This window comes from Elgaria multicarinata, chromosome 7 (assembly GCF_023053635.1).
Source record: "Elgaria multicarinata webbii isolate HBS135686 ecotype San Diego chromosome 7, rElgMul1.1.pri, whole genome shotgun sequence".
Lineage (NCBI taxonomy): Eukaryota > Metazoa > Chordata > Lepidosauria > Squamata > Anguidae > Elgaria > Elgaria multicarinata.
Window position 1 is genome coordinate 70,669,620 of NC_086177.1, and position 20,450 is coordinate 70,690,069.

The 20,450-nt window shown below is 40.9% G+C and overlaps 1 protein-coding gene across 3 annotated transcripts in view; it reads right to left on the reverse strand.

Moving 5' to 3' along the window:
- Positions 1-20,450, reverse strand: part of ASPH (aspartate beta-hydroxylase) — a 134,838-nt gene that overhangs the window by 67,810 nt on the left and 46,578 nt on the right. For 2 of the 3 annotated variants that reach the window (XM_063130775.1, XM_063130777.1), the window contains 10 exons: positions 19,536-19,625; positions 13,729-13,803; positions 12,996-13,178; positions 10,531-10,581; positions 9,031-9,087; positions 6,156-6,200; positions 5,292-5,339; positions 3,810-3,848; positions 3,183-3,224; positions 1,966-2,013 (listed from right to left, as the gene is read on the reverse strand). In XM_063130775.1, coding sequence (XP_062986845.1) covers positions 1,966-2,013; positions 3,183-3,224; positions 3,810-3,848; positions 5,292-5,339; positions 6,156-6,200; positions 9,031-9,087; positions 10,531-10,581; positions 12,996-13,178; positions 13,729-13,803; positions 19,536-19,625 — 678 coding nt within the window. The remainder of the gene's footprint in view (positions 1-1,965; positions 2,014-3,182; positions 3,225-3,809; positions 3,849-5,291; positions 5,340-6,155; positions 6,201-9,030; positions 9,088-10,530; positions 10,582-12,995; positions 13,179-13,728; positions 13,804-19,535; positions 19,626-20,450) is intronic. The other variant, XM_063130776.1, reaches the window with a different exon arrangement.

Here is a 20,450-nt window from a genome sequence, read left to right on the forward strand (position 1 = left end):
GAAGCCAATAGTAGTAGTTTGTGAACAGAGAACTCAGAGGTTACTCAAGAGATAGATTTGACCAGAATTAGGTCATGGATTCTATGTACAGACTCTATTATGTTAAACTTTTGGGGGGTAATTCTGGGAGTAGGAGAAAAATAATATAGCAGAAACAGTATATATTTGCCATAAATGATCTTCTTTGGATTTGGATGGGAGCGGAAGGAATCAAAGAATTTTTGGGAATGAATCATTCTTGTTTGTGGGTGGGTCTTTGACCTGATCTTCCTTCAGAGCTGAAAATTGTTGTGAAGGGGGTGAAGTCTACTTTGATTTTTATTTAGGTACCCCCCAAAAAGCTGTTTTATGAGTGACTGTTTTCAGAGCATTTTTTGCTGATTTGCCTTTAAAAGTTTACTTTTTGGGAGGAGAGCATTTAAAAAATGCAGGCAACTCAGTGGTCATCTGATATATTGTAGTGGTTTGTTTTTGCAGCTAACAGACAGATCTTAAACATGTTTACTGAGAAAGTAAGTCTCAATGAATGTAAGTTTGTAAATTGCAGCCTTATAAACCGGATTTAGGCATGTTTACTCAGAAGACATCCTACTGAATTCAATAAGGCATCCTTCCAAGCAAGCAGATGTAGGACTACTGTCTGACAGTCTCCTTTTTGTGCCACAGACTTGCTGGTGTTAGATGGGATTGCTTAAGTACAATTAGGTTCCAATACCAACTCTGCCATGGATTGGAACCACTGACTGGCCATCACACCCACTTACTTAAAAATACAAGGAGGTGATGGTGGTAAAAGAAACTAATCCAGCCTGGAAATCAAACCATCTGTGCTAGCTGCCCCCTAATTTTGTGCTGTTAGGAACATTCATTGGTAAGAGGAAGCCATATACTACGAAGCACTTTTCTTTATTATTACTTCACATACTCAACCCTGATATGGAAAACATATTCTGTGTATAGCTATGGCTGAAGTAATTGCTATAATTCTGTGCAGCAGTCTAAAATCTTTGCTTTCTCACAATAATGTGGTTTAGCAGTTTCTTGGGAACCCCAAACATAGCATGGGTGGCAAATATCCATTTTTATGAATCTAGATTTAAGTGCCACTACCTCTTCCATATTCACAGCCACTATTGTAGAATTTCATCTGAAGGCATTATTTCAAATGGAAAAGTATCCACAGTGGCATTCTAACAGTGGCTTGACAAGGTCAGGAACCTTAAAAAGAATGACCAACCTGACTTCAGTGGCATATGCACCTTTATATTCTTGTCAATAAAGTTGCCATCCTTTTTTTATCAGCCCAGCTACTTGCCTTTAACAGTAGAGTAGCAAAACAAAACAAAAAAGCAGGTGAAACTTTTCCTAGCATGGAGATAAGGCTTCACTTATTTGATTCTGCAAGTCAGGCTGCTGTCAAAGGCCTGAAACCAGGACAGGTTAAAAAGAAAAAAGGCAGCACTCCTAATTGTTAAATGTAATGTTATTGGATTATATAATTTATTTGAGTGCTGTAGTGGCGATGCAGAGGTGCAAAGAATGGGAAAGATAGAGGAAAGTGTACTGATAGTAAAAAGGGCCTCGCACCTTGTTAATGTCATATATTCACAGAATTTTAATGGCATATAACGAGGCTGTGGAATAGTGACTCTTTCATAGGCAGCAGTAGAGTTTGGTGTGCTACTGGTTTTGGGGAGGATCATTTGTGATTTGGATTTTGTACCTGAGGCACCAAAATGTATTTGGCCAGCCTTGCCTCATACCAAGCAGATGTCTGAACCATTGCATTTAGCCAGTAACATTATTCTATTGGAGCTACCTTGCCAATATTTCCCTGCTAATGGTAACAGGTGAGAGGAGTAATTATCTCAACTGTCTCTATGGGCAATGAACAGAAGGAGGAAAATATGAATATGGAGCATTTTCTACATTATTTTCTTTCACTAAGATCTTCAGTCTACTCACTTTCAGTGCTGTCAACTGGCTGTCTTTGTTCAGTGCTGTCCACTGGCTCTATTAGATATAAAAGAAATAAAATTCTCAGACTTTGGAAAAGCAAAGCTAATTAAACCAAAAGAAAAATTACAAAGGTGGGTTATCTGGAAGAATTTGTTTTAAGATACAGCTGGGAGCATCTCACCAGGACAGCCTTGAGGCAAAAAGTATTTATTTATTTATTTATTTATTTATTACATTTTTATACCGCCCAATAGCCGAAGCTCTCTGGGCGGTTCACAAAAATTAAAACCACAGTAAAACAACCAACAGGTTAAAACACAATTATGAAATACAATATAAAAAGCACAACCAGGATAAAACCACACAGCAAAGTTGATATAAGATTAAAATACAGAGTTAAAACAGTAAAATTTAAATTTAAGTTAAAATTAAGTGTTAAAATACTGAGTGAATAAAAAGGTCTTCAGCTGGCGACGAAAGCAGTACAGTGTAGGCGCCAGGCGGACCTCTCTGGGGAGCTCGTTCCACAACCGGGGTGCCACAGCGGAGAAAGCCCTCCTCCTAGTAGCCACCTGCCTCACTTCCTTTGGCAGGGGCTCACGGAGAAGGGCCCCTGTAGATGATCTTAAGGTCCGGGTAGGTACATATGGGAGGAGGCGTTCCTTCAGATAACCTGGCCCCAAACCGTTTAGGGCTTTAAATATCAATACCAGCACTTTGAATTGGGCCCGGACCTGGACTGGCAGCCAATGAAGTTGTAAAAGGACTGGCGTAATGTGATCTCTAGAAAGTATCTTCTAGATTCTATCTATTCAGGCAGTGCAACTGAGAGTCAGTTCAAATGTGACAATAATTGATGAATGAGACAATGTTGCTGTTTAGGAAAAACTATTCAGTATTGAGGAATTGATAATCAAATGTGATAGTGGTACACATGCATTTCATATTGTGTATTCACATAGGGAGTCATGTTTGATTATGGTTTCCTGGGATATGTACACTGTGGTCAAACCACTGCAAAATATAGACAATCATCACACTGATAATGTAGAGATAAGGTTCTATGCTATTTCTGATGTGGCTGGACTTCGTATGCCAAATTTTGTTCATACTGCAAGTGGATCTGAGAGGCCGACATTGCAGCTGCTACTAAGTGGGGTATTTGTATTCAATCCAGCAACAAGCATAATTCTTTTTAGTTATAATCAATATTATATTTTCACCTTGTATATTTTCATAATAATGTTCAGTTAAAGGTTCGTCATCTGAAAAGAGAAAAACATTGTAATCTAGATCACAAGGAAATATTGGTGCAGACTTCGTAGATGAAAGAAAAAAGAAAAACAGATCCCATGCTGCGTACATTAAGGGAAAGAGACTGAATGCACTGAAGGTCAACGCTCTCACAAAAGTGTGGCTGGAACTGATGGGGAGAGGAGAAGTGGCTTGAGGGGGACACAATTTGGGACAGGGAAACAACCCAAAGCTGCTTTTGGCTACCCCCCCCCCCGCTAAAAAAACCCCTTCTGTTACACATGTTTATATGTAATGTGTAGCTAGGCCCTTAAAGATGATCACCTGGAGTAGTTGCAATAAATTAATATCGATAATTGATCAGAAGTATACTGACAGAATTCAACCTGCCTTTCCTGCAATTGAAAATTCTTTCAAGACTTAGGAGCTCAGTAAAAGAACAGAGATATAATTTACTAGTACTCATTTTTGAAAGTTAAGAATAATACATGAAATGCATTTCCTGTTTCATCTATGCACAAATGATGGGGGAGGAAGAGTTGGGCAAACATTTAGTGTAGGATCAATATTTTTATACTAGGTCTCAATCAATTTACCTGTATCCTGAGCATCAATAAAATCTTCATTTTCCAATTCTAAAAAAGATTGCATAATTTAACATTAAAAAACTGGAATAGAAATGACTATTTGAAATGCATTATGGGTCCCCCCCCAAATAACTGCAGTGCAAAGCAATTTGTCTTAAGTAGTTAAGGCTGAGACATACTGTATTTTTTAATGAAGCTTTATCAGGGGATGGACTGGATGCCAAGACAAGAAGGGGGATCTTGAACACAGATGGAGGGAAGGGAACAGATGCACACAAGCATTTATGGGAGCTAGAATGCTCCTGGTCTCTACTGTGGATGCTGGAGAAGGCACTGGGAATTCCAGACACGATGGCCTAGAGCTTCCAAAAACTGGGGCATCCCGGACATCTCAACAGGGTGGTGCATGTTGTTATATCAGGAAGGTCTTACAGGGCAGGCATAGCTTCTATAAGGACCCTTCAGAGAAGTGGATCAGATGGGGGGTAGGGAAAGAACTATGGGTGCAATCCTACACACACTTACTAGAGAGTGAGCCCCATGGAACACAGTGGGCCTTACTTCTCAGTAAACATGTAGAGGATTGTGCTGTAAGGGGGTGAAGAAAGGAGAGGAAGCACTGAACTAGTACTAGATATCTGAGGGGTAGAAGCAACAGTGAACTTGTCTTCCTGCAGCTACAAAGGTACTTAGGCTGCATTGGGTACACCACAGAAAGGAACTAGAAATGTTGTAGTTAGAACTGGTCCTTTTTATGGCACAACTACAACTAGCAAACAGAGATTAACATTCCATTTTGGATTATCAACTTTATTTTAGAAAAAAATGTGGTCCCTCAGCACAGCATATTCCCATTAGAGATAAAACTATGCAGGAAAACTATTAGTAGATGCCCTTTCAAAATCATTATGGCTAAACTAAATTGAAATAATAGCAACTATTATTTTATGGTGAGGACAGAGAAAGAAAAGGCTCACCAACAATGGCAATTTTAACTGTAACATATATGCCCTGTTTATTGATTAAAGCTTAGTATTTTTGTAAAGAACAAATATTGTAACTACTAGTCATAAATACTTTCTATTTAAGTGTCAGGTTTTCCAAAAGTGAAAACACAGACACAGAAACTGATAGTCTGACCTTTTATCATAGACACCAAGTTGTGTGCTGCTTCTCTGTCTATATCTATGAATACCATACCATGGGTCATTTCCTCTCAATCAGAGTGTCACCAGCAATGAAGGTACCAATCATCCGAGAAACATCTATGTGAACACCCCCACATCTTGAATGCAGTATTCATACGTATAGTTTAGCTTCATGGGATATATTACCATGGGAAAGTGCTCAATAATAACTTGATATGCATATGAAGAGGTCCTAAAGTGTTATTTTACATATATGCTGTTACAGCTCAGTTATGAAAAATAATGCCCTACTCAAAATAACATTTTTAATATAGTATTGTCATAAAGCCAGAAAACAACATACCACTTTCATCCATATAATCTTGCTGTTCTATACCTTCTGAAAGAGGTTCTGCAAATAAACAGAATATTAGGATATGCAAAAAAAAATGTGGCTGTGTATTCTTCCTTAGAATCCACATCTTATCAGTTTCTAGCCAAGAGGCAGGCATAGTAGGAAAGGCAGCAGGCAAAACCCAATTAAGTAGCCCACAGAACTCCAGGAAGCTGGAATATTTGCACAGCCAACATCCTGAGTGTGTGTATTGGTAGTTGGTGCGCGCTGGCCAGGGCCGAGATGGTAACAAGAAGGCCAAAAGAAGAGATGGGGATTCTCTCCATACAACCATGGCCAATGCAAGCTAAAGATGCTTTTGCTTCACAGACTGAGTTTGTGGGAGGACAGAAGGTACATATGAATCTACTGGTAGAGTTCTGGGTAATTTGTAGTAGATTGGTAAGGTTACCTGACTCCCAATTTAACAGCAACAACAAAATTACTCCCCACTTGTCCTAGATTTTACTGCTGAAATGGTGATAATATGGGGTAATTGGGAGTGAATTTTTGTGTGGAATGTCAAAACAGAGCCATGGTTTACACACAGTCATTTACCTGTCACTACTGCTTCCCCTCCCCGGAAAAGACCTATAGCAAGCCAGCCAGAACCAGATCTTAGAAGAACATATCAGTTCAACAAGATGTGTAAAACATGTACTGTTGGATCCCTTTAACACAAGCCACAACATAAGTTTGTGAAATGTCCGCAGAATACTCTAATGGATAGCATAACTTGAATTTTAATTTAAGTGGAATCCAGCTTTTAAACAACGTGAAATAAATATATTTATACATGTAAAATATATAAAACTGAAGACTTCTGTCAAATACCTGTGTTATGCTCCAGGGCATCTTCTAGATTTAGTTCTGTATCATCTATGAAAGACAGACAAACTCATTCTAGTTTTGGTTCAAATCACAACAGACACAAAGTTTTATGTGGTTGGTTGGTTGACTGTATTGGGAGGGAGATCAGAAATGCATCAGTTTTCCTGGACCTTAGTCTTTCCAATATTCACTTGTTGAATGCACATTTGCAAAAGGACCAACAAACCTGTAAGTCAGTATGTTTAGGACTAAACCAGGGGTGGCCAGTCTGCAGGCCTAATCCAGCCTGTGGAGGTTTGGATTCCCTCCACAGTCCCTTATGAGGCTACAACGGATGTGGGAGGAGGCAGGAAAAGGAATCCTCTTATTATCTCATTATAAGGAGATGCTAATTGGGAGGGAGAGGGGGACACTCTGCCAGTGATCTATAATTTTGTGATCTTAGTCTCTAAGTTGGCCTCTAAGTATATAGGCCTTACGAAACAGTTCAGTGCATGAATGACAGTGAACCCCATGAATCACAGGAGGATGGGGGCATGCTAGCATGATTCCTCTTCCTGGACATGGCTTTGAACCTGTATGGCCAGGTTTTGGTAGTGGCTAGGAGTGCATTTGAGGCTAGCGTGCCAACTACACCCATTCCTAGAAACGTCTGATCTTGTCACATGTGCCTTTGTTATATCCCACTGTAACATACTCTAAGTGGGGCTTTGAAAACTGTTCAGAAACTTCAGCTGGTCCAGAATGCTGTGGCCAAACTGGTGACTGGTGGTGGTTATAGGAAGCATGTGACTCCCTTCTTACAACAGCTTCACTGGCTACCAGTCTGTTTCTGGGCAGAGTTCTAAGTGTAGGTTATGACCCATAAAGTCCTACATGGCTTGGGACAAGGCTCCTCCCATATGAAGCAGTCCAGGTCCAGAGATCTTTGAGCAGACCCCTTCTTTTGAGACTGCCACCTTCAGACATGAACCTGGTGGCAATGCTAAAGAGGACTGTCTTGGTGGCCACTCCCTGCCTTGCTGACGGAGGCTAGGTTTGCTCCCTCTCTGCTGTCGTTCTGCTAGCAAACAAAGACGTATTTATTCCAGCAGGCCTTTGGTGTGTAAGCAGGTCTGTTGGGTTGGATGCAGTTTTGTTATTGTTGTGCTTTGAATTGCATTTTAACATATTTGTTTTATTGTTGCTTTTATCAAGTTTTATTTGTGATTGTAAGCCACCTTGAGTGCCATTTTTCTTGGTAAAAAGACAGGGTACAAATCAAATGAATAAATAATAAATAGTACTAAATTTATGTTATCCTGTTTATTATATATATAACATAGAATGTTGATAGATTTACGTCAATCTCTCTGTGTCCATACTAAATGAGTATTTTTATTTTTAATATTGTTCAAATGCAAAACAGAAATGAGTAATAAAGGACAGCCTTTGCTCATCAAAGAGCACTTCAGCAAGACACATGCTTTGAACATCTGACACTCAGAAGCCATTTCCTGTTCTCATTAGCTTTTAATTAAAAACCATTCTTAAAATAGATTAAAGCAGCTATATTCAGCAGCCACTTTCAAAGACTATCATCTCTCTTCCCCTAGTTTCATATTATGATAATAATTAGGGTGCTTGTTGCAAGCCAATGCTAACATTATCTTGACTTCTCAGCCCTAGAGATTTCTTGTTGCCATATTGCACTAAGCATTGTTATTCACTCAGTTCTGTGAAGTCTGCTCAGTTCAGTCTGTCATCTCATGTACTGTACAATACTTAGCCCATGTTTAACTCTCGCATAAGCTATCCTTGCCAGGTTCATATGACACATTAAGCCATGGTGAAATAGCCACCAGTATAATCCATCATGGCTTAAATAAGCCACTGTGGGCTGCGGTGATAATCCAAATTGGCCCATTATGTTAGGAACACACTAGCTACACTGGTCACTTCTGCTAATGTGTGAGATTTCTAACATCAGACACTACAAACCATTTTCTCTTACAATCTCAGGCAGATATCCTAATTAGGATTCAAGCTGAGAGAATTAAAAAGCAGTTGCTATTATTGTAAATCTTACATAGTGACTGATAACAGAAATTTTAGCTGTGAAGTTACCCTAAATGCAATCAAGATGCCATTCACATTATTTTCTGCACTGCAGTGCAGGTTGGTGTGTTGTTCGAACTCCGTGTGCGGAAGGGTGGGATGGGGGTCATACCCACCCTACAATCTACAATGTGCAGTAGAGTTTGTCAGGTGGGTACAAACCCCTCCCTTCTGAGTTCAGACAACATACTAACCCATGCTGCAGTGCGGGGAACGATGCAAATGGCGGTCATGTGCACGGCATGTGCAGGGGTGGGGGAAATGGTCATGATGGTTATTTCCCTTGCTGCGATCATCTGAACTTGCCCAATGATTGGGAATGAAGTGACTTTTGCCTGTGTCTCTCTTTGTACTGGATAATTCAGTGATTTTTTTTTTGATGATGATGATGATGATGATGAGCTGCTATAGGAAGGTGGAGGTCCAATTTGAGGTGCTGCCCAGGCATTTTTTCAAAATGCCAAATGTGCCAAATGTGACCCCAATTCTACACTTACAGACAGAGCTACTGGAGGCCCTGTGGTTCAGTGGTAGAGCATCTGCTTTGCATGGAGAAGGTTCCTGGTTCAATCCCCGGTGTCTCAAGGTAGGGCAAGAAAAACTCCTGCCTGAAACTCCGGAGTGTGCTGCCAGTCAGTGTCAGACAATACTGGGCTAGATGGACCAATGGTTCGACTCAGTAGATGTCAGCTTCCTATGGTCCAGGTTGTTTAAACATGAAGAAACAGACATATCCTCTATTAATATAAATTATGTTTACATGAATGATTATTAAACAAACCTGGGCCTTCTGGTTCATATGTGCCTTCTTCCACATGCGTATGATATTCATATGTAACTGAAAATTAAGAAGTTTACATTACATAAGAAGAAGCAGTTCATACCACTGTCAGAGAAGGAGGGCTTAAATTGGTTTGACTGTCACAGTTATGGACAGGGAAGCAAGAAAGAAAACTACACAACTAAAATGGGGAACACCCAGCTCTGATCAACTGCGGCCACGAAAAGTCTGCAGCGGAATACTGCTTTCAACAAAAGAACTGATATTGCCAAATTAAGATAGTGGTAACAGATATTACCTCAAAACCTTTAATCCTTGTACTATTCAGCTATTTAACAAGACAATCGTATACATATTAATTTGGAAATTCAATTATATTCAATGGGACTTACTTCTGGGTAATTACATATAACACAGACTTTTTGGTGCATGCAACTTCACCCTCCCCTCCTCCCCATGGCAGCCCCTCACCCCCAAAAACACTACACAAAGTATCAGGGGAGGCTGTGATGAGGGGGGGCTAAGAGAGAAAGGGAAGGTCCTTAAAAATTGAGCATATGCAATTTCCATTTATGCAGCATTTTCAGGGGAGACCGGGGGGGGGGGCTGTTTTGGGGAGGAGTGGGAGGGGACGTTTGCTGCTACCAGCCCCGCAACACTTGTAACCTTGAAGCTATCCCACAGATTCCAACAAGCCTAAGTATTCTGGACTACCATATATTTTATTCAGATCAGTTATCTTCAACTGTTTTGAGCTGGCATCCAATCTTTAACCCCTAGTCTCTAGCATGGGACCCAAGTTTAAATTTTAATGTACGTATTTTCTCTCTTTCTTTGGCTCTCTCCCCATGGGTGTACCACCCTATTTGTAGGGTTCCCTGTCTCCTTTCACCTGTTTCCCTCTACCCAGATTGCAGAGGGGCATTCTAGTCATGTTTCCCCCTCACACAGTATGACACAGAATGGTTGCTTCCAATGGTAGAGATGAGATAGCATTTGAGCTTTTGGCTCCCAACAAGAATTTATACAGACCCTGTTTCATGGAAGATAATTTGTCATAGCCATTTCAACAGCTATATTGGTCTTCCTCGTGCATTACTGCTGGCATTAGAGTGTGTGCGTGTGCACTAACCATGCTACTCCTAAACCTAGATTAGTCTGCCTCTGTATGTCTGTTCTGCCCTGATCAGGATTTCTCACACATGAGTTAACCCCATCCCACTGAGTAGAGGTTTCCCTTAAGTAAAATAAAAATGGGAAATGGCAGTGAAATCATTGGTGCAATCCAGCTGTGGTCCACTAGTTGAAAATCAATACATCATATGTCCCATCATATTTGCCTTTTCACAACATGATGCTTACCACTAAGAACGTTATGAAAAAAATGGAGATATTTAGGGTAAATTGGAGGCATTTAGGGTCAATTCACACATGCATGCTCATCTCTTCATGACACATCACTTCACAACTTCTCAAAACAACTATGACAAACAGACATACCATCAGTATCATCTACTTCAGGCTCTCGTGGTTGATATTCACTTGCCTGTTCTGAAAAGAAGAAAAAAGAACAAGGTTTTCTTTTAATATACATAAACTTAACAGAAAACACTGCGAAGTTTCAAACAAGCACCAAACTAATATACCAGTTTTTGTTTTAAAAGGCCTGGTCTGATCTGGACACAATAATGGAATTAGGATTTAAGGCGGGGGATGGGGGGGGGAGTCACATGGCTCATGGACCACATGGAGCCATTTGGCTCTTTTTGAAAACGCACGTGCACACACACACACACACACACACACACACACTGCCCCCACCAAATTTGCTGCCTGCATCTTCTGGAAATTGCCCACTCCTAATTTAAGGACTAGGAATGTTCCACACAACCATGTGTGGTTTTTTCCAATCCTTTTCCATTTACACTACCCCCACCCCTGCTCCCTGCATCTTGGGTTAAAACTAAGCCTCGAAAAATAAACCCAGGCATGCTTCTGAACTAACATTGAATGACCTGATTAAAACCAGACCTCAGCTTCAGTTTAGGAGTATGATCAGGTTCAGAAAGCGGGAGGAGTTCATGCATGAGAGGGGCAGGCAGAAGTAAGGGCACACGCATTGCCAGTCTTCTATTCACTGCTAAACACTACTTCCTGGGCATCTGAAATGAACCAGATTTTTGGCTAAAACAGATTTTGTGACACATTATGTCTGAAATTATTGTTCCCTTAAAAAACGTTTCAAGGCTGGCTTGAAGTCAGTTGCATTAGCTATTCACAGAACCTACTCCATACCTAAATAGGATTGTGTGCATATAACAGATCTTTATAGTTTACACTGCATCACTTGTGCATAATAATAATTTGTACACTCAGTAACATGCAGGATTTGGAAAACTCTAAAAAAAAACCAAAGCAAAGACCATTGATACTTATCCATCAGTTCTAAACATTATCACAACTGATTTAAAAAAAACACCTTGAAAATATACATTAAACACATTCAAAATACATTAAATGAGTGTTTGCCTTATTGTGTTTGTATGTAGACTATTGTTAATTTCTCTGTTGGTTAGGTACATTGTAACATAGAAAGCTGCCTTATACTGGGTCAGACCACTGGTCCATCTTGCTCAGTATTGCCTATACTGACTGGCAGCAGCACTTCAGGGTTTCAGGTAAGAGTTTTTCTTGCCCTACCTTGAGATGCCTGAGACAGAACTTGAGACACAGGTGGACTCAGTGGCAAGAAGCACCTTTTATCAGCTTAGGCTAATATACCAAGTACACCCTTATCTGGACAGAGATAGCCTAGCTACAGTTATCCATGCTCTGATAACATCTTGTCTGGATTACTACAATGTGTTATATGTGGGGCTGCCTTTGAAAATGGTCCGGAAACTTCAGCTGGTACAAAACAGGGCAGCACATTCATTAACAGGGACTGGCCAACAGGACCACATCACGCTAGTGCTTTTCCAGCTTCACTGGCTGCCAGTCCAGGTCTGGGCCCGATTCAAAGTGCTGGTATTAACATTCAAAGCCCTAAACGGCTTGGGGCCAGGTTATCTGAAGGAACGCCTCCTCCCATAAGTACCTGCCCAGACCCAAAGATCATCCTCAGGGTTCTTCCTCCATGAGCACCTGCCAAAGGAAGTGAGTCAGGTGGCTACCAGGAGAGCCTTCTCTGCTGTGGCACCCCGGCTGTGGAATGAGCTCCCTAGAGAGGTTTGCCAGGCACTCTTTTCAATGCCAGGTGAAGACCTTTTCTCAGTATTTTAACCGTTTATCATCTTAGTTTTTTAAATCTGTATTTTAAATCTGTATTAATCTCTGCATTGGTGCTCTGTTTTATCCTGGTTGTGCTTTTATATTGTACTTTTATACTGTGTTTTTATATTGTTGCTTGTTTTATACTTTGAATTGTCTTCATAGTTTTAATTTTTGTGAGCCGCCCAGAGAGCTTCAGCTATTGGGCGGTATAGAAATGCAATAAACAAACAAACAAACAAACAAACCTGGGACGTTTTGCATGCAAATCATGTGCTCTACTACTGAACTGCTGCAGTTTGCAAAACACTATAAATATCTGACAAGAGAAGGATTAACTTTAGACAACATGACTACACATGACTACTGCTTTTAAATTATATATTGTTTTAACTTGGTTCATGGTTTAATTTGTTTTTAACTGTGCATATTTATTGTTCTATACTGTATGCTTTTATCTGCACGACGCCCTGAGATCTGACACAAATGTTTAAATAAATAAATATGTTTTAAAATGTATGTTTTAAACTTTGTAATACCACCTTGAGGCCCAGTATTGGGCAAAAGGCGGAATACAAATAAATATAATATAATAATAAAATAAAAAGAATTAAAGTATCATCACTTCTTAAATCTGGCTCAGAAGAACCAATGCTGCATAGGTATGTGAGAAATATGCGTAATACTTCAGATACCTTCCTCGATAGTTCCAGGTCTTTCTAATACATCTGGCATTTCATCTTCCACTTCTCCATTATAGTCCTCCTCTACCATGGGAACTTCAGGTATTTCATTGTTCTCTTCCTCATCCTCCTCATCCTCATCTTGAAAATGTGTTTCTTCATGCACATGTTCCTCACCTGTTTCACTTGTTTGTTCTTAAAACATTGGAAAATGTTAGAAAAGCAGCACATGTTAGAAAAGCATCAAAACAGTCTCACTTTCATTTCTTAATCAACCCTAAAAAAAAAGAGTCACCAACTCCCTAACTTGATTCAGAAAACCCAATGCTGTATAGATACATGAGAAAGATCGTTAATACTTCTGATACCTGGGATGTAATCCAGCCAAACTAAATGCTTTTAACACCCATTGATTTCAATGTACTTTCTTCATTAAAATCAATTATTTTAAAAGTGCGCAACTGTGAAGGGATTGTGCCACAGGCATTTACTGTTATCACTGAATAATTCTATCCACTGGCATCATGGGAGAAGCAGGAGAGGGCAGGGTAGTCTTTAGCCACTACAACAATTCTTCTAGTTTAAAAAGAAAGCAGTGGTTACCAACATCTGTGATGCAATGGTCAGTAACAAATGTGGCTAGCTACGAACTATTTTTTATAAATCAAAATAACTGTTTGGTTCTCAAATAAGTGGAAAATATAGCATTTTGAAAAAAGTTCATGGGTAAAGTACAAATTCATACCAAGTTGTGATTTGAGGACTTCTCGTAGCAAAGACTCAATTTCATCTTCAGGTTCTGCTTCAGCAATCTTATGTTCTACATTAGTTTAGAGAATACATCAAATGTTAGTGAAAAGAACAGATTGAACTTTAAACAACCGAAAATCAGAAAACAAATTCTTATACGAAAAACTAAGCACATTTAACACTCTACTGATGGGCGGGGTCACAGGTACCTTAACAACACTGAAATATAATATATAAAAAAATCAGTCTTCCATAACTGCATGCTCAGGTATTTCTCAACCATGACCAAAAGTATATGTGGTATTTCACACACACGCACACACACACACCAAATCTAGTGAAAATGTATGTTTTTATGCTGACAGTGAAAAACCCTCCACACATAAGCTGCTAAAGGTCAAGATGACCCCCCAAAATATTAAATTCTTTAGTACACAATCCTGTGGGGTTGAGCCCTGGATACTCGTAAGCCCCCAAACTCGGAGGCTGACAAGTATCCTATGCAGAGGTGGAGGCTTTGGAAAAGACGTCTAGAAGAAGACATCTAGCTAAACATCTAGCGGAGGCTTCGGGGAAGGAGGCTGGGGCGGCCTTACGAAAATTGTAGGACTGCCGCCCTAGTCTTTTCCCTTCTCCTAGGAATGCTCCCTTCTCCCCGTCTCTGCCCACCATTTTATGAGAGGGCAGGAACATGGTTGCCTGGCTCCGATCCCTGTCTCTGAGTCAGGAAACTAAAGAATCCCATGTCCCCCAAATGCTGTGTAGGGAACATAGGACTCCTCACGTAGCTACTCTTCATGTCTGAAATATGATTAAGCCAAAACACGTTCTTGCACATTCTTATGAGAAAAAATGCAGAGCATAATTTATAATAGACAAATTACTCACTTTCCTTAACATCCATACGAATGGTATTAGGGGTCAATAGTATCCTGCAAGTTTACTAAACTCCTTTAATAACCTGGATTTTAAAAAATCGTATTTTCCTAGTTAAAACCTTCCTTGCAACCTACCAAAACTGGGGTTTTTTTTCATCAAAGCTGTACTGTGCTTGGTTGTTGATGTGGTTGATTGGTGGCATATGAAGTATAGGTTTGTCGTAGTGAGTGGAAGATTGGATCAGTGAATATGCTGCATTGAGTGGAAGGTTGGATCAGAATGTGCCTAGGCACAGGTAAGACTAATGGGGGTGCCATTATTACTGTGACCATAGGCAAAGGAAGATATAGTGCATGCATTTGTGTGTGTGGCGGGACTGATCATCAGAGAATAAGGGGGTATGGATACTTGCCGGCCATTCCTCCTTCTCATCCCCCCATCTCTCAGATACCTGGCTGCTCAACTTCAGTTGTTGTTGTTGCTTAAAGCTGCATCAGTTCATAAGATCAAGCTCATCCATTATTTGATAGATGAGGGCACCAACATGGTGTGTATTACTGAAACCTGGGAGAGTGACCTGAGTGGAGTTGACCTGATTGAGCTTTGCTCACCTGGGGTACTCAGTGCAGCACCAACTTAGAAAAGAGAGCCACTGGGTGGCGGGGGTGGGTGTTGTAGTCCATAAATGTTCCATCTTATTCACTGTTCCATTATGGGGCAGGCTTTGAGGGCCTGCACTTGGTGTTGGGCCAGAGCGACAGAAGGGGATTGCTGTTGATGTACCATCCACCCTGCTGCCCATCAGTTTCCCTGCCCAAACTGGTTGAAGTGGTCTTGGGAGTGGTGCTGGACACTCCCAAGATTAATGTTCTTGGGGATTTCAACATCCACACCGAAGCTGCCTTGAAAGCTCTGGCTTACATGGCAATCATGGGGCTGTCTCACTGGCTCAACAGACAGAGCAGATCATACCCTTGATTTAGTCTGTCTTGGGTGTGAAAGCAATGTTCTGGTGGCGGTGGGGTGGGGAGTTAAAATAGTCCTGCTGTCGTGGTCAGACCATTTTCAGGTGAAGTTTGTTCTCACTACATCATTCCATGCTGCAGGGATGGGGGATATATTAAAATGGCTTGCCCCCCAGAGTCTTATGGAATTTTATGGAGCTCTGTGAGAGTTTCCAGTAGCTAGAGCTGACAATCCTGTTGAGGGCCTGGTCTCCCTATGGAATGGTGAGGTGAGACAGGCCATCAGCATAATTGCTCCTAAGAGCCTTCTCCAACATTGTGGAGTCAAAGTGGCTCTGTAGAGTTTTGCAAAGCTTGGGGTTATGACACAGGTCAGACAAAAGCTAGAGTGTATTTTAGCATAGGACTTGCTGCAAGGATGCCCCAAAATACGTGAAAGCACAATATCATGCCTACTGTACGGCAGTGAAGTCAGTAAAGACGTTTTACTTTCCTGAGTCCATTATGCCCTCATGTAACTCTTCAATGGAGCTTTTTTGAGTGGTACAAGGCTTAGTGTCAACTGCCCCAACTAACAGTATGCTGGTACTCTCAGAGGCCTGCAGCGATGAATTTGCAGGCAGTTTTAGGACAAAATCGCTCACAATCGTAGCAATCTGAATGCCAAAATTGAGACAGGTCCTGATGAGGTGTCCAATGCACCATCTTATCCAGTTATGTGGGATCAATTTCAGTTGATGAGGCCTGAGGATGAAGACAAGACTTTGCAGCGATGAGGCCCACCATGTGTCCCTCAAATCTTGCCCATCTTAGCTTATTAAGACTAGCTGAAGAGGATTCGTTGGGTGGATCCAGGGAGTGATTAATGTGTCTTTATGTGAGCAAGTAGTGCCCACTGCTTTTAATGAGATGATTGTGCAAGCCCTCCTGAAAAAGTTCTCCATGGACCCATAGATTTAGTGTAACTTCTGTCCTGTTACAAATACCCCATTTTAGGGCAAGGTATTTAAGATGGTAGTGTCGGCAGAGTTGCAGTTGCTCTTGGAGGATACGAAGTACCTGGACCCATTTCAGTTTGGGTTCAGGCCATGTTTTGGGTCAGAATCGTTCTGTTTATACCTATGTTCACCGCTCTGGAATCTGTGTTAGATAATTGAGCAGTATAAAAATACTGTAAATGACGGTGAGACTTATTTGGAAAAGGGACAGGGTCTTCTCCTTGATCTCTCAGCAGTTTTTTATACCATCAACCCTGGTATCCTCCTGGACCAGCTCCATGAGGTTGAGGTAGGGAGCGCTGTATTGCAGAGGTTCCGTTCCTACCCGTGCGGTTAGTTCCAGAGAGTGGCATTGGGGGATTGTGTCTCAGCCCCTTGGAAATTATGCTGTGGGATGCTACAGGGACTATCTTGTCACCAGTGCTTTTGTAACATCTATATAATGTGGTGATTAGGGGATTTGGGGCAAGGCCATCAGTATGTGGATCACACCTAGCTCTAATTATATGATACATCTGAGTCAGGTGCTGGACTAGTGTCTGGGTGCAGTGGTGGGCTGGATGAGAGCTAACCAAATGAAACTGAATCCTGGTAAGATGGAGGCTCTCTAGGTGACTGGTTCTCAGGTTCTGGAGTTGGAAAATTTACCTGTCCTGGATAGGGTTCAGGTACATAGCCTGGGGGTGCTCATGGATTCAAAGATCACCAAGATCAAAAAGTGGTCAATGGTGTTTTCCCCTCCCACTTCAAATGCAGTTGTCATTGCCTGCCTAAATGGTTTGGGAGCCAAACCACCCATAAAGTTGAGAACATCCCAAAAGATTCTCTTCTTAAGTAGATCCATGTTTGGAGTTGGTCAAACCAGAGTTGAGTCAAGAAACACAGCCAACTTGCCTGGGATGTGGAGCGGCAGACTCAGAATGTAGGGCCTACCACTGCTGACACCAAGAGAAGGAGCAGGTGTCATCTCAGTAGGCAACGGAGTGACAATACTGGATTCCCATAATTCATAATTCTAGCCCATAGGATTGTAGAGGTAGGTTTGAAAAATAGTAAGCAAAATGTCTCAGTTTCTGTGCCCAGGTTGACTACATGAACTTCCTACAAGCCAGAACCTTTTCCTCTGCCCATGCCATCCCATTGCTTGGAACTTGCACATATGCCTCTTGCTGTCACACCATTTTATTTGTTAACAAAACTAAACCTACAACAACCAACTTTTGCAAAACTCTGAATCCCAAACTCAGATGAAAAATGCAAACTAAAGAGTATTTTTAAGAGCTAGTGTGGTATAGTGGTTAGAGTGTTGGACTGCAACTTGGGAGATCTGGTACCCACTCGGCCATGAAGCTCACTGGGTGACTTTGGGCCAGTCACCAAGTCTCAGCTTGACCTACCTCATAAGGTTGTTGAGGATAAAAGGTGGGATATAAATGTAATAATAAATAAAATAAACTCTATTTTCTTGCATGTTTTCTTGCATAAGGCCCTTCACATTTAAAAAGTATCCATGCAATTTATAACATCCACTTTAATCAAATTTAAATATAGCACTGTGTTTTACTTCACTCCCCCAAGAAACACCAAACCAAAACTCACCATCAAGATTTACTAATTTTCTTAAATATAACAAGATAAATAGATGTTCAAAGTTTTCATAATTAAAAAAAGGAACCCAAATTCAAGTAATGTGATTTTGAATAGTGACCAAGTGAAAACAGCTAATTACAAGTGCTACTATTTGTAAACTCAACTGTGTAAAATTATTTGCATCCATCTGTGTGGGAAATAACTGATGTGTTTATGACGTAATAATGAACTTTTATGTTGCATGCATTGGTCTGGGCATGTTTTGAAGTGGCATGCACATGCTCCAGAAAGACATGAAGCACAAGGAACTTATTAATGTTTCAGATGCAACATGCACCTCATGTTTTAAAATGGGACCCACTCCATTACACAAGACATCCATTTCTTTTTACAATATTCAGGCTCTGAAAGGGAGGAAAATAATTGGATATATTAAGAGCTGTAAAACAGGTCTTCGCATAAATCTACATTTTAAAATGTTGCATTGTTTCAGTTGTTTTTAAAGTTCCATTTCATGTTAATAAAAGAGCATCTATCAGAAAAACTACTTATATTTTAGACTTATTAATATTTCATTTGAATAGCCTGAAATGTTATGTAGAGAATCCATTCAATTAAACAAATGGGCATCCAAGGAGGATTCCAATGGCCACAACACAAAATGCCATAAATACTGAAGTTTTACATCTGAATGGACTCTGGGTTGGATACAGGGTCCACCTTTCAAGGTTGGAAGGGCTCTGCTCATGGAAGGTGTTTCCCCCTCAGTGGGGAAGGCCCACACGCAGCAAAGCCAGGCCTCCAACCTGGTGGAAGAGCACTCCTTTACCCAGTGTCTTGGCTGGGAAGTCTTCACATGCCTTACAGTTTTCCCCATTCAGGAGGGTGCAGATCAGACAAAGCACTCAGCACACCACTGGCCTTCCTAATTGGGAGGATGAGTGGCATACTAAGGGAAATCTCCAGTGTTATGCTTGATCAGTGATAACAGCAAAAATTCCTCTCCTCACCAGCCTCCAGGGGCAGGGTTTGGGAAGGGAGTTCAAGTCTCCACAGGTCAGATGGGGAATCTCCATGGGTTGAATTAGGTCACGGGCCAAGGCTCCCCATCCCTGCTCAATGTAGACTAAATTCCGATATGACATAATGCATATGGATACCTTTAAGTGATTATTCTAAAAGCACTTCTGTAGAAGTAAACATTATAATGGAATAGGGATGTATTACAACAAGGGTTGGAAACCCCACATTTAAAGCAAGCCCAGAGCACTTTAGTAGTTGAAAATCAGATGTTGTGAAGGTGTTCCACCCACACAAAAGTACAAGAGTGGAGTTTATTGGCCTGTGATCTTATTTATGCAAGGACTTACCTGTTCTCACATGTGGCTCCTTTACAGGTTGGATCACCTCTTCAGCATCTCTTGTTGTTGTTTGTTCTGGGACAGATCTTTCCTTAAGTCCTGCATTGTTTAGTTACAAAGTTACTAAACTTAGTGTACAAGATTTTGATTTTGTTAGGTAATCACTAAGAGAAAAAAGACCACAAATCTAAAGGTACTGCCACCAGAAATGACAGTACACACCATCCATACACGAATTAAAATTATTTGGCAAAGAGCTCTTCAAGCATGCCAGCTTCCATTAAAGTCCCCAAATGATCTTTAAATGCAATGTTTTTTTTAAAAAAACCAAAAACCCAAGATTGGTAGGTTTGATGCAGTAAATTGCTTAAAAGGAAACTGCTCCAAGGTAGACATGATCGGTTTTGTTTCCATCTGTCTTCAAGCAGTTCTTGTGCCAAACCCCAAACTTGCTTTGCAATTGTGGGGAACTCAAAACACAGTGCCTCTGTTCTCACAACAGCCCACTGTGGGTTATTTAACCTTCAGTGAAGCAGCAGTGCAAGCAGCTGCCTTGAATATAAACCCCCCCACTCGGGGGTTGTCGTGCAAACCCAGAGTGGATGGGTAACAGAAGGGTTAAACAACCCTCACTTAACCCACACTTGTTGAGTTTGCATAACACAACCCCCAAGCATAAGCAACCTGCCACCCATGGGCACCATGGCTCGTTATGGGTTAAATAAGTCTTGAAAGACAAGACAAGTCCATACTGACCTTCCTTCTTAAAATCACACCAGGTAATAGATTTTAGTCCACTAGTCAGACAGACTATGCTCTCCACACAAAAGTAGCATAATCCAGTTGCATTATTCGATCCTTCCAATGTTGAAACCATGGTCTGAAACTTTTTTGTTTTTTGAATGGTGGACAGCTCCAGCTACT